The sequence below is a fragment of the Mchenga conophoros genome, linkage group LG7 (assembly GCF_057382185.1).
Source record: "Mchenga conophoros isolate Kocher_MC1m ecotype Shallow Benthic linkage group LG7, M_conophoros_male_GT1.1, whole genome shotgun sequence".
NCBI lineage: Eukaryota > Metazoa > Chordata > Actinopteri > Cichliformes > Cichlidae > Mchenga > Mchenga conophoros.
Window position 1 is genome coordinate 65032150 of NC_140532.1, and position 12770 is coordinate 65044919.

A 12770-nucleotide genomic window follows, 5' to 3' on the forward strand; every position below is an offset into this window, starting at 1 on the left:
CTGGAATTTGACTTGAAATAATCAGCCTTTTGTGACAGCAAAGGAAATGTGCAAAAAGTTTCGAGACATCAGAAGCTGACTAATTTTAAAGACGGGCAGGGTAAAGTTTGCTGAAACTCATTAGCTCCCTCTTCAGACAAACACATTTACATGATGCACATCAACAATAAACCTGCCCACAGAGGGGGCACTCGAGATTAAAATAATGTGGCCCAGCACTGGAATGAACTGTTTCTGCATTCCCGGCAGCCTGTGATCAGAATTACACCAGCTTAACGAAAGCAATCAGCAGCCGAGTCAGAGCAGTCACACCGAAACAGCTGATGTTCTTCAGCTGCTTTTTAGGAAGAAGAGCTTCACGTTGGCATTTTTGGTCCTGCACCACGTCTCCCACACACTCTTACCCATTTACTGCATTCATACACGGATCTCATGTGTTCATCTGTGCAATTCTCTAGCAAAAGACTCGATGTGTCTTCCGTTTGAGTTAGTAATCGACGCTAATAAATACAACCGAATTCAAGGAACGACTGAGTACAAAATACAGTACAATAACCATCTGCTTTCTACAGTGGAGGAAATATGCTGGTAATCTGATGCTGAGAATAAAGGCAAAGTAATGTACAAAGTCTTTAAAAGAAAATTAAAAAAAAAATAGAATTATAAATATATATATATATATATATATATATATATATATATATATATATATATACACACACACACACACACACACATACATACATATACACAATACAAATAAAAACTGCAATTTTTTAGCTGTAAAATTAAATTTTGATATATTAAGAAGAGCCACAATATTTCTGGGATTGAAACCAAGCCTATTCTGTATTTATACTGAGGAGCGAGAGAATAGTTTTAGAGTAAGATCTGCAAATGTAATGTTCATAGAATAGAGCTAAAATATTTTCATGAGGGAGAAAGTGTCTTTCCCAGTCAAAAGTTAATAATTTCAGAATGAAGCAGTCATACTGTAAGACTTTACCAGAGTCAATATTTTCTTACCTTCATTTCTTTGAATTTAGTGCTGACAGCTTTCCCCCCATATTGATTTCTATTTCTTAAGAATAAAATTTATAAATAAATCTAAAACATTTTGCCTTTATTCTCTAATCGTCACCAGTACACGCTGTCTTCTGGTATTGGGCCTCATTGCACACATCTCATGGTGTAGTTGTAGCTACAATGTATGCATATCCGCTTGTGGGCGTTACAAATGTTTCCAGCAGATTTTCAATCACATAATTAACATTAAGCTTTGAGAAAACTGGACAAAATTAAGAAAGCTGTGTTGTGGGTGATTGCCTTGTCAGGATTTGGACAGCGTTTCCAACTGGAACAGCAGCTTTCTGTTAAAGAGTTGGAAACTACTTTTCTATCAAATCTCAGCTTTTATCTGCTTCTGTCAGCAACAAGTTTGTTATTCTGAGTCTTCAGTTCTTTTAAACAATAATAATAAAAAAATGCGATGTAAAAGCAATATTTAGCTCCTTTATAGATTTCACCATAAAATGAGAAATGTAAGAACTTCATGTAATGTCATGCGTTTGACTACCACAGCCAGCTGTCTAGATGCTGAACACAGTAGCAGGACTGTTCCAGGATAGCAGTCAGCTCTCCGTAACTTTTCTCTCTCCATGTAGGGAGGAGCCTCTCGTTGTTTAGAGCCTGAAGCCTCGGCGTCCCCTCCCGGAGGACGTGGTACAGGCAGGGCCAGCGGCTCTGGATGCGCGTCCTGGTCCTGCGGTCCAGCGTGACACGCAGGACAATCTTCTTGGCTCGAAGTTCACGCAGGGCTGGCAGCTTAAGGCAGGAGAAGACCAAGCCTCGGCTCGGAGACACGTCCAAAAACTCCAGAGACTGAGACTCCAGGGTGTAGGAGATGCCGAGGTTCCTCAGCGGCACCAAGATGTTTAACGTCAGAGACTTGAGGTTAGGCAGGGATTTGATGAGCATCTGCAGCGTTGAGGGAGTCACGCATTTAAAGACCCAGAAGTATTTGAGCTCGAGGACTCGGAGCTGCTGGAACTGCGTGAGCAGCGACATGGACAAATCCGACCAGTCAAAATGTAGGCGCATCTTGGAGATGCGTGGGCAGTTCTGGGTCAGCTTGCTCAGCAGCTCCTGAAAGCGGGTCACCTGACAAATCAAAGACAAAAGAAAAGAAAACAAGTGACACATTAGCGTTGCCGGTCATGGATGCTTGCATTCATATTTGCCTCACTTGCAGGTGGAACTTGAACCAGTTATGCAAAATGAGTTAGCCGGTGCTGTCCAGGCTTCTCAGAAAACACCTCTACTCCTTCTGTTCCTCTTACGATAGGGTTTAAATCTACCTCTCCCTATGGATTCATACTCACTCACTATGAAACACATGTAAAAGTGGACTGGTACTCCAAATGTAAAACATATCTTCGTCTCAGTGTTGCACCATGTGGGACAGCAGATGCTATATTTGAGCTTCAGACCTTAAAAGGCTTCAAAACCATCTGAATACTGATGTCATCACACCCTTTATAAAAAATTCAAGCATAAATTCAAACTGAGTAAAAATCTTTAAGAAAATAAAACATCTACAGTTACACGGACCGCACGATACACAACATAAGAATGCATTAATCCTATAACAGCTGCAAAGCGGTTAAAGGTGCTGGGTGTTAATCTGAGCTGCAAGAAGGAATGTGGGGGGATTACACTGTTTGTAGTTTAATCCCGGACACGTTACTGTGGAGGAATGTTTCTGTTACCTGGATTATTCATCTGCTTGTCGTGAAATGCATCCAAACTTGCTGCTGTTTTAGGTCATTTTGAATCAACACATTGTTTGGATTCCTTCATCAGCTAACGCAGAGCTCATCCAAACGGCTGCAGCCATCACGAACAATTATGGACAAATAACCTACGTGCTTCTGACTCTGTTTTATTGCCTGCTACTTTTCGCTAATGTAGATAATAAAGAAACCCCCCCCAAACCCTCAATAAGACTGTATGATGCGCTACGATCATGAGGACCCAGGTACAGGGAACCACCTCTTTTCTACCTTCTAGTATAAATCTAATGAACGACTGTGGTGACATGAGGTGTGTAGCTTGTACGCTGTGATGCTCTGACTCTTGGTGAAATTCCAGCTGTTGTTGATGCATGTATCGTCTGTGAATATGTCGTCTTTTTTGTTCACCTGACAGTTGCCACAAATAGAATTTCCAAAAAGACAATAAATACTAACTGAAGCACCCTCTGCATCACTTACTGGACTGGCTCCTTATTGCATCACATTTAGGTTTTTTTAATTTATTTTTTAAAATGTAATTTGTCTCCTTTTTTCCATCTTTATGGTTTTGTATTTATTTTGCCGAGTTAGGATGTTTTCCATATTTTAATGATAAAAACTGAACAAACTTTAAAAAGGCACAAAGATAATGGCCTCGCTTGGGGAAAAATTGACTAAAATGAACACTCGGTAAATGGGCGTCGACACAGGAACTACCTTATCACATATCAATCAGCAGATTCCTGTGCTCTAATTAGTAGTCGCCTTGAAGTTGATCCTTGTTGAAGTTATTTCATCCACTGAGGCCTGAAATCGCTACGTCAAAAAACACTGCAAACTTCAGTAGAAACCGCAAAATAGGCAAAGCTGTTTGGGGACCCATTTAGAGCCACGTGAAAAGATTTGACTTATGCAGAGTTAACAGAAATATCTATCTGTTATAGACCATGTAGTTATTTGTTTAAGTCAGATGGGATTCTGTGGATTTTTAGGTGGGATGTGCACTGACATGTACAATAGGAGGAGCTGTTTTGGGGTATTTACTTGTTTCCTGTTTCAGGATGGCCTCTGTTAAAATTTGATTGCTAAAAATAAGGACTTCATGCTCTCCTGTACATCATATAATCGTGGGTTTGTGCTCAGACCTCCAGAGAGCAACAATATGCCTGATTCTTTTTCTCTTGTTCTCTTTTATTCTACAGCACAAAAAAGCACAAAATAAAGAAAAAAATGACTACTCATACCTGATATACTGTTTGCTTTCTAGCTTGATATAAAGAAAACTTATTTCTTTCTACCTGAACTAATGTGTAAGGTGGCAGTTCTTAGAAAATAAAACCAGTAGAAACAAATTACCTTGTCCATTTTGGTAATGTTATCCTGGTGGGAACTGGGGCTGGAGTGGACCCTGAGGTCGAGCGGCTCTAAAAGAGTAAAAGTCCAGTTAAGGTCGAGGTGGCTGAGGTCTCTGCAGTGGACATTGTCCAGTAGGTGGCTCAGCAGCTCGCCCCACTTGTTGCAGCGATCCCCCAGGTCGAAGCTGGCCCTCAGCGTGAGCAGGCTGGCCCGGCGGGAGATGAGGTGGTAGGTGTAGTGCTGGACCCAGGATTTCCACCTCTCGAACTCCCGGTTGGAAACGAGCAACCCCTCCTGACCGAGGTGGAAGCCAACACGACGGGAGTAGTCGGCCACCCGCCACAGCTTCCACGAGCGGACGAGGCAGCTCCAGCTTGCGCAAACCAGGGCGCAGCTACACTTATCCACCTCGTTCAGAAAGGACAGGACGTGCAGCTGGCACTCCACCGGCAGCAAGTTGAAGGGGAAGTAGTCGTCCGCTGCTTTCCGCCGGCTGCTTACCGGGACGAGGGTTCTTTTTCGTGGGGACATGATGAACGGTGAAGAAATAATATTCGTGGTCATTGGTGGGGGTCAGAATCTCCACCAGTTGGTTTTGGAGTCAGACTTTGCCATAAACATTGTTGCATCAGTGCCTTAAAGATAAAAACATGAAGCAGAAACAAATACGTTTTTTTTCCAAGTTGCTGATGATAACATGGAATAAAATAATCTCTGCAGGAGCTAGTTTGTGTGATTTTTATACTAAACTATGTGTCTCGTACGCATCATTTATCCTCATCATCAACGCCAATATTCATGTTTATATTCTTGCTGAATTCCTTAAATTCAGAGTGTTAGTAAGAGTTTTTACATTTAACATCATGGAAACGTCCTCAGCTACAGTCTTTGCCAGTCTGGTAAAACTTAACAACGCGGCCTGCCTGATGATGGTTTGTGGAGCTGTTTACTGAACCTTAGTATTCCTGAAAGACTGTGGCTTAATTGCCTTCACCAAGTACGTGAATACCTTCGCTGATTTTCCTAAATCTCACCAATAAATCTGTCGTGGGCTCCCTTGGACAGAACAGACTCTAAAGCCTTCTCAGTGTTACAGAATCTTATGGACAACGTAGATTAAGACCTTAAGCACCTTCTCTTTGTTTTCTCTGGTCAATGCCCACAATTTTTTTTAATGTAACTGAAAACAGTTTTATGACACTCGCTGGAGTTCATGAGCATGAAACAAGCTGCTCGAGGCCTCAGTCACCCAGGGCTACAGACCAATAAGTGACCCAGCTGGCAACCACCAAATGGTAAAGGAAACAAGTAGCCAGTGGTACCCCTCAGCCTGCTAGTAGATATGAATTTAATAATCCTAAGTGACTTCCATCTCAAGTTATCGCATTCTCAAGATAGTCAGAAAAATTTACCTCTGACCCCTGACCTTGAGGACGATGTCACTAAGATTCAAACTCGTCTGTTTTTACTAGATACACACATGGTATCAATTTGAAAGTCCTTCATTGCCATTTTCTCGAGTTGTCGCATTCACAATCTTGGGTGTCCCTGTCGCCCATCAGCCTTTTACAGCTGAGGGGTAAAAAGTGTATGAGTGAGTGGTTACAGGAGGCTGATGGCAGCTGCAAATTTCACTGCAGCTTGGAGAGTAAATGGTGAGTTCTTGCAGACAAGTCAATGCCTCCCATGCAAGCTACAAGTGACTGCAGTCACCAATCACAGGGAAGCACAGCTGGACTGGCCATTGGGCATTTGCCGGGTGGGCCAATGTTTTGTTTTTTGTAACAGTATAAACAATGAAAGATGGTGGATTGGCCAGTGTTTCATGATCGACTCTGGGCTGGAGTGGTTACAGCCGAGGTCAGATACACCCTCCCCTTTGCTCTGAAAGCAGTCTTATCACAGACAAACAGAAGAAGATGGTATTGAGGTGGAAAGGAACGCGATTTGTCCCGTACTTCAGCTAGAATGAAAAAGAAAAAGACACAAATCTGGATTTATTTTATTTATCTCTTTACGCTGCAGCTGCCTCTTCTTCTCTCATTCTCTCCCCTCCCTCTCCTGTTGCTACTTCAATCATGAAACTGATCAATGATCAGCTGATCGGCTTTTCTCTCTTGTTTGTTTATCGACCACTTTGTGCCAGAAAGAGGAAACCAGCAGATGTCACGCTAAACAACAGCAGCACGTTTAAGCTTGATCAGCTGTTGTTAGAATTTATTTAATATTAATTTCTAGTATCAGCTGATGTTTGCTGGAGCCACAGCTGTAAAAGCTGCTGGTTATGATATCGGTTTGGTTATGTGGTGAGAGGGAAACATGAGGATGAAACCAGGAGATGTCCTTACTGGATCATCAGAGCTGAACAGGTGATGGAGAAACAGGTTTACCTTTTAGGTGACATGAATGAGTTGAAGGGAAGTTATGAACGGTTTCTGAGAGACAAATAACACCAGGATCCTTTTCTAAGTAGCTGACAGCTGGTAACTGTGCAGGGGCGGGTCTGGCAAAGTGTTGCCAGGGGGCCAGGTAGGGCATTAACAGGGAGAGGGGGGCACAAAGAAATACTTTTCTTTCTTATTCTCATTTAAAATATCTCGCTTTTAATAAATAATTAATTCTAAATCTTAAAACCAAAGTGGTCATCTGATATAAAATGTATAGAAATCATATATACCAACAAGAGCGTGTACATTACTGTCACAGCAGCATTTGTTTTCATTCAAAGGCTTTATGGCTTTTCCTATAATACTTTGTGGACTGGTCTCTAGTCAAAACGCCCGGGCCGATTTTTTTGTCCCAGTCGAGGCCTGCAGGGAGGGTTTGGTGCACAGCTGCCAACTGGTCAGGCAATTCACATCATTACTCTGTTTCTAAGCCTGTGTGACTGAGGCCTAATCAGTTTGTAACATACAAATGAAGCACTCAAAATAATTAGCCACTTCTACACTACAAATATGTAACATTGCAGTTTTATAAGCCCTGCTGTGGATACTGATATTTTTTAAAGAAATACCAGGCTCATTCTTAAAGATATTGCTTTTTGTCCAACTAAATTTGGCCAGTGGGTCATTTCAAGTTGACTTCTGAGAGATATAAACCATTAACTGTGCCTGTGTGATGATAACGTATAAAGTATAGAAATGTAAACCCAGGAGGAAACACCTTAAACAACAACATATAATAGGAACAAAGTCAACCCATTCTGTAAGTTGAAAAGAGCACTGCCAAAATATCATTTTATCTGTCATATGCATCATGCTCTTTCAGTAGTGTATTGTCACATTAAATACAAAGTTTCAAATACTGACGTCAGTGTACATACAACTAATTCCTGTGAGCCAAAAGGTCAGAGGTCAGCTCTGTTACGCCTTGACAGAATGAGGATATCCGTGTGCCACACCCACCTGCCGTTCAAGCCTCCACTTTGCTTGGTGCAGCCAATCATAAGAAAGGTGCCTTAAGCGAAAAGGAGTCCACAAATTAAATTAAAAAACTAAAAATAAATAAAGAGCAGAAAGACATGCGCAGAACATGTTCCCATTAATTTGTCTTTTTGCTTTAAAGTGCAACTTTATTGCTTTTCCTGGGAAATCCTGTCAAGTAAATGTATTTAAAAACGACACAGGTTGATCAAGGTGCTGCACATAGAGCAACAACCAGGTTTTTGTAACGCTACTACTTCCACATTTAATAACTTCAGATAACGTGCAGGAGTGAAGTTACAGGATAGATCACGTGACAGCGTAACCTGAGCACAGGTGCGCTGAATGTTCCGTTATTCGCCCACCATCACTCATACTTCGCTTCCAGCTTCTCTCAAATGCAACAGGCCAACATTTAGACTATTTCACAGTCTGCGCACTAACACCGCATTGGACATTATGCGCTTGTTTTTTGCGCGTTACGAGTGGTTACCTTTATGGCGAGCAGACAGCCTCCTTTCCGTCCTCAGTCGTAAAGCTAATCAGCTAGAAGCCCGCAAAAAGGAGACAAAGGAAGTTAAAATTAAACCCAACTGCAGAACATAACTGAGGGTTTTCTAGAAACCATTTCATAGCCAGACGTATTAGCAGCTCTAAAACTTCTGCGGCTAAACCAGAGTGACGGGAAACTGCCGAGAACAGCGCTGAACAACCAGGCCGGCTAGTTAGCTAGCAAACAGCTGAGTTCTGTTGTTGTTTTGTTGTTGTGGATCGTCGACGGTGTCGTCATCAGCATGCGTTCGGCCGCACGTTTTGTTTCTCAACGCTGCACGGCTGGGCGGGGCTTAATGGAAAAAAGAGAAAAGAAAGAGAACTATCTTTAAAATATCGTATCTCCTGAATCATGAAACGTAAACAAAACAGTTACGAAGATATTTTATGAAGCATTTGAGGATCGGAGGCATTGGCTTCAGAGAAAAAACGATAACAAGCGCCCCCCGGTGGCTGGAAGTAATAAAATAAAGTACTGACAGGCTGCCTTAGCTGTGTGTGTGTGTGTGTGTGTGTGTGTGCGCATGTTTAGACATCTTTGTGAGGACAGAAAAATTGGCACTCAACTATGGTTGTGGGGACCAACAGTCACTTATGGGGACAAATTTTTTTTTATTCATATTCAAGTATTTTTATTCATCTTTAGGCATGAGAAAAATATTTATGCAAGATTTTGCATTTTTCATTCAAAATATAGGAGGATTTCCAGGTGGGGCAGAAGCAGTGCTGATTCCTCTTTCTCTGAAACATCCCCAATAGTAGAGTTGTCACCTGTTTTGACATCAGCCTGTAATTCAGTGCTTCACACTGACACAGTTCATCTCACCTTCCATTGTTCCTAAGGAGAACGACTGAGGAGTCCACAGTGAGAATGTCATACTAATGATTATTATTAATAATTATTATTATTATAATGATGATGATGATGCTGATGAATTACTTAGATTTGTAAGAAACCCAAAGGCACTTTAAACATGAGTAAAAAAACAAAACAAAATGAGATGCCTGTGACAGACAAGGGGACTGTCTTTTGGACTCCTCTGCACTTATTTGTACCTTACCTGCCTCCTGATTATTTTTGAAAGTCTACAGCTGTCTTCTTGCTGCTCCTGAAGCTAGAAAACAGGATGGGAGTGGGATGAATTTACTACTTTTGTAGTTTTCAGTTTTTTAAATACCTTTGTATTCATCGATTTCATTGTTATTCTCAAGTTTTTCCTGCACGCCTATGTTCTTCATGTCTAATGTGTTTCTGTCATATGTTTTATGTTTAGTCAGTTTAGCCTTTGTGTTTAGTTTGGCCTGTCAAGTCTCAGCATTTGTTTTTTCTGTTTTTTCTTTTGTTTTTTGTTTTTTTTAAATAATCTCTTGTCCTAGTTGTGTTAAATGTGATCTTGTTTTGCCAGCTATTACCTTGTGTGTATTTAAGTCCTCAGTTTTCTTAACTCTTTTCTGTGATGTACTGTTTGAGTGCCCTTGTGTTTTGCTCTTGGATTCATTACAGAGCTGTTTTCACTATTGCTGTGGATTTGTTGCTACCATGTAAATAAAGGCCAATCTTCCATTGGTCAGGTTTGCCTCCAAGTCTGGATCTTTGGACTAAATCTACAGTTTGTTGCATCCTGGGAAAGAAAGAAAGCATTGGTGAACTCAGCAATGCAAAAAAGACTTGGAGGTCCACGGCTCATCCACTGTTGGCGGATGATCAAAGAATCATTTCAACGGTGACAAGAAACCCTTTCACAACAGCCAACCAAGTAAACGAGACTGTCCAGGAGGTAGGTGTATGGATATATTTAAGTTTACCACAAAGGGAAGATTGCATGGAAGTAAATACAGAGGATTCACCACAAGGTGCAAGTCAGCACAGTTCATTTGACAGATGAAACCAAGATCCACCTCTACCACACTGATGGGAAGAAAAAAATATGGAGAAAACATGGAGCAGCTCATGATTCAAAGCCTACCTTAGGCGAGCATGGATACCAGTGGCACTGGGACACTACTGTTTATTGACGATGTGACACAGGACAGAAGCACCCGAATGAATTCTGAGGTGTTAACAGACATACTGTCTGCTCACATCCAGCTAAATGCAGTCACATTGATGGGGTGGTGTTTTGTAACACAGATGAATTACCCAAACATATAGCCAAAACAACTGAGGTGTGGTGGACCACTAGAGGGCTCCACTCACACCCAGTGTATAGGAAGTGTGTTCCTGTGTTTTGTGGCGCGATATGTGCAGTTGATGTTGGAGACGAATAAAGAAGGAGTGAGAACTGAGAGCTCTGTGTCGTTGATGCTTACATCCACATTGGTGACCCCTGACTCGAGCATGCAACGGGCCGCAGATAACGCAGACTCCGCTATGGATGCATCAGCGGCCGCCGGACCTCCGCCTCCTGTTGCAGCTGCGTTCGCTGTGGCGCTTAAACTGCCAGACTTTTGGCTCCATGACCCCCCGTCATGGTTTGTACACGTGGAGGCTCAGTTCACCCTTCGCGGCATCTCGGCTGACGACACGAAGTATCACCATGCGGTGGCCTCGCTCGACCCGCTGGCCACCTGTCGCGCGATGGCGCTCCTCCGGGACCCACCCGCCCAAGGGAAATACGCCGCCCTCAAAGAGCTGCTTATGCCCTCTCCGACGCTGAACGAGCCGAAAAGCTCCTCAACCTGTCAGGCTTGGGTGGCGGTACCGCGCTCGAGCTCATGGAGAACATGCTATCGTTGCTCGGGCCGGATGACAGTGGTTTCCTCTTCGCCCACCTCTTCCTCCGCCAACTACCGGCCGCCGTGAGAGCTGTCCTCGCAAACTCTCCGCTTCTGCCTGCGAAGGATTATTGCTCCCTGGCTGAAGAAGCGGATCGCATTCTCCTGGCTAGCCGCACTTTCGACGTTCACGCCCTGGCTACGGACACGCCGGCGGCACCTTCCACGCCTCCACCTGCCTCCCCCGGAGCATCCGCCCCCTTGCTGACGGCAGGGATTGCTACACGCCGGCACCGCGGAAAGAGCATCTGTTTCTACCATCAGCGTTTTGGCGACAGAGCGCGTCACTGCCTGCCGCCTTGCGCTTTCACGGCCCAGGGAAACGGACCCACCAGCGCGCCGTACCAGCCGCGACCGCTGGCAATACAGAAAGGCTGCTCTTCATAGAGGACTCGCGCTCCGGGAGACGTTTTCTCGTGGACTCCGGCTCCCAGAAGAGCCTCCTTCCCCCTACCGCTGCCGACGGACTAGCAGCGAACTGTGGGCCGCAGCTCATTGCAGCTAATGGCTCTCCCATCAAAACGTTTGGGGAAAGGTTGGTGACTGTTTGTTTTCATGGCCTGGATTTCCAGTGGAACTTTGTTGTTGCTGCTAGCTCTGTACCTATTTTAGGTGCTGATTTCCTGTGTGCTCATGGACTACTTGTCGATGTCGCTAACAGACGTTTAATCGATGCTCTCTCGTTTTCTTCGCTACCCTGTTTTACTCGGGCCGCCGAGCCCCTGATTCGGGCTAATGTAGTGACCTCCGGGGATGCTTTTCAGCGTTTGCTTTTAGAGTTTCCATCGCTGTCTGTCCCTAATTTCTCTAGCACGGTAACGAAGCATGGGGTTGAGCATTATATTCCCACGGTCGGGCCCCCGGTGTTTGCGCGCGCGCCGCCTCGACCCCGCGAAACTGTCCGTCGCTCGGGAAGAGTTTGCAGCCATGGAGCGCCTTGGCATTGTACAGCGTTCGAACAGTGCATGGGCCTCTCTGCTTCACATGGTGCCCAAATCGGACGGTCGGTGGCGGCCATGCGGAGATTTCCGCCGTTTAAATAATGCCACGGAGAATGACCGTTACCCCATCCCCCACATTCAGGATTTTTCTGCCAATCTCGCCTGAACGTCGATTTTTTAAAATTGACTTGGTGCGGGGGTATCACCATGTTCCCGTGCGCGCCGAAGACATTCCTAAAACCGCTGTCATCACCCCCTTCGGCTTGTTCGAGTTTTTGCGCATGCCGTTTGGCCTGAAAGGTGTCGCCCAGACCTTTCAGCGGCTGATGGACACCGTTTTGCGTGGGCTGCCGTTCGTTTTTGTTTATCTGGACGATATATTGGTGGCCAGCTGCTCAGCGAGCCAGCACGAGTCCCATCTGCGCCAGGTTTTCCAGTGTTTGGCAGCGCACGGCCTGATCATCAACCCTTCCAAGTGCCAGTTTGGGTTGCCTGTTCTGGATTTCCTCGGGCACCGCATTTCCGCTGAAGGTGTGGTTCCGTTGCCCGACAGAGTCCAGGCCGTTTCGGCTTTCCCGCGTCCCACGTCGGTTAAAGCGTTGCAGGAGTTCTTGGGGATGATAAATTTTTACAACCGCTTTCTCCCCAGAGCTGCCCAGCTGCTACAGCCACTCTATGCTGCCTTAAAAGGTAAAACAGCCAAAGATCCGGTTGACTGGCTGCCGGAACGCGTCCGTGCGTTTTCCGCAGCCAAGTCTGTGCTGGCTGACGCAGCCCTGCTGGCCCACCCGCTTCCATCGGCGGAGATCGCGTTGACCACCGATGCCTCTGACGTGGCAGTGGGTGGGGTGTTGGAACAGCGGGTTTCAGGTCTCTGGCAACCACTCGCCTTTTTCAGTCGTATGCTCCGGGATGCTGAACGCAAGTAC

General features: G+C 44.6%; 1 protein-coding gene across 1 annotated transcript; it reads right to left on the reverse strand.

The window, feature by feature from the left end:
* Window positions 1-720: 720 nt before the first annotated feature.
* Window positions 721-8363, reverse strand: LOC146571562 (uncharacterized). Its single transcript, XM_085281315.1, has 3 exons — window positions 8067-8363; window positions 4149-4783; window positions 721-2160 (listed from the first exon to the last, which is right to left on the reverse strand). Exons 2-3 carry the CDS (start codon window positions 4710-4712, stop codon window positions 1573-1575), a joined length of 1152 nt encoding a protein of 383 aa, XP_085137441.1. The 5' UTR covers window positions 4713-4783; window positions 8067-8363; the 3' UTR covers window positions 721-1572.
* Between the last annotated feature and the right edge of the window lie 4407 nt (window positions 8364-12770).

What these genes read in the sequence shown, in the direction of transcription:
- LOC146571562 (XM_085281315.1), bottom strand. Translation starts at nt 4,712, where the DNA reads ATGACCACGAATATTATTTCTTCACCGTTCATCATGTCCCCACGAAAA. An exon ending in ACATTACCAAAATGGACAAG is followed by an intron (nt 2,161 to 4,148) that starts GTAATTTGTTTC and finishes TTGATTTGTCAG; the next exon opens with GTGACCCGCTTTCAGGAGCT.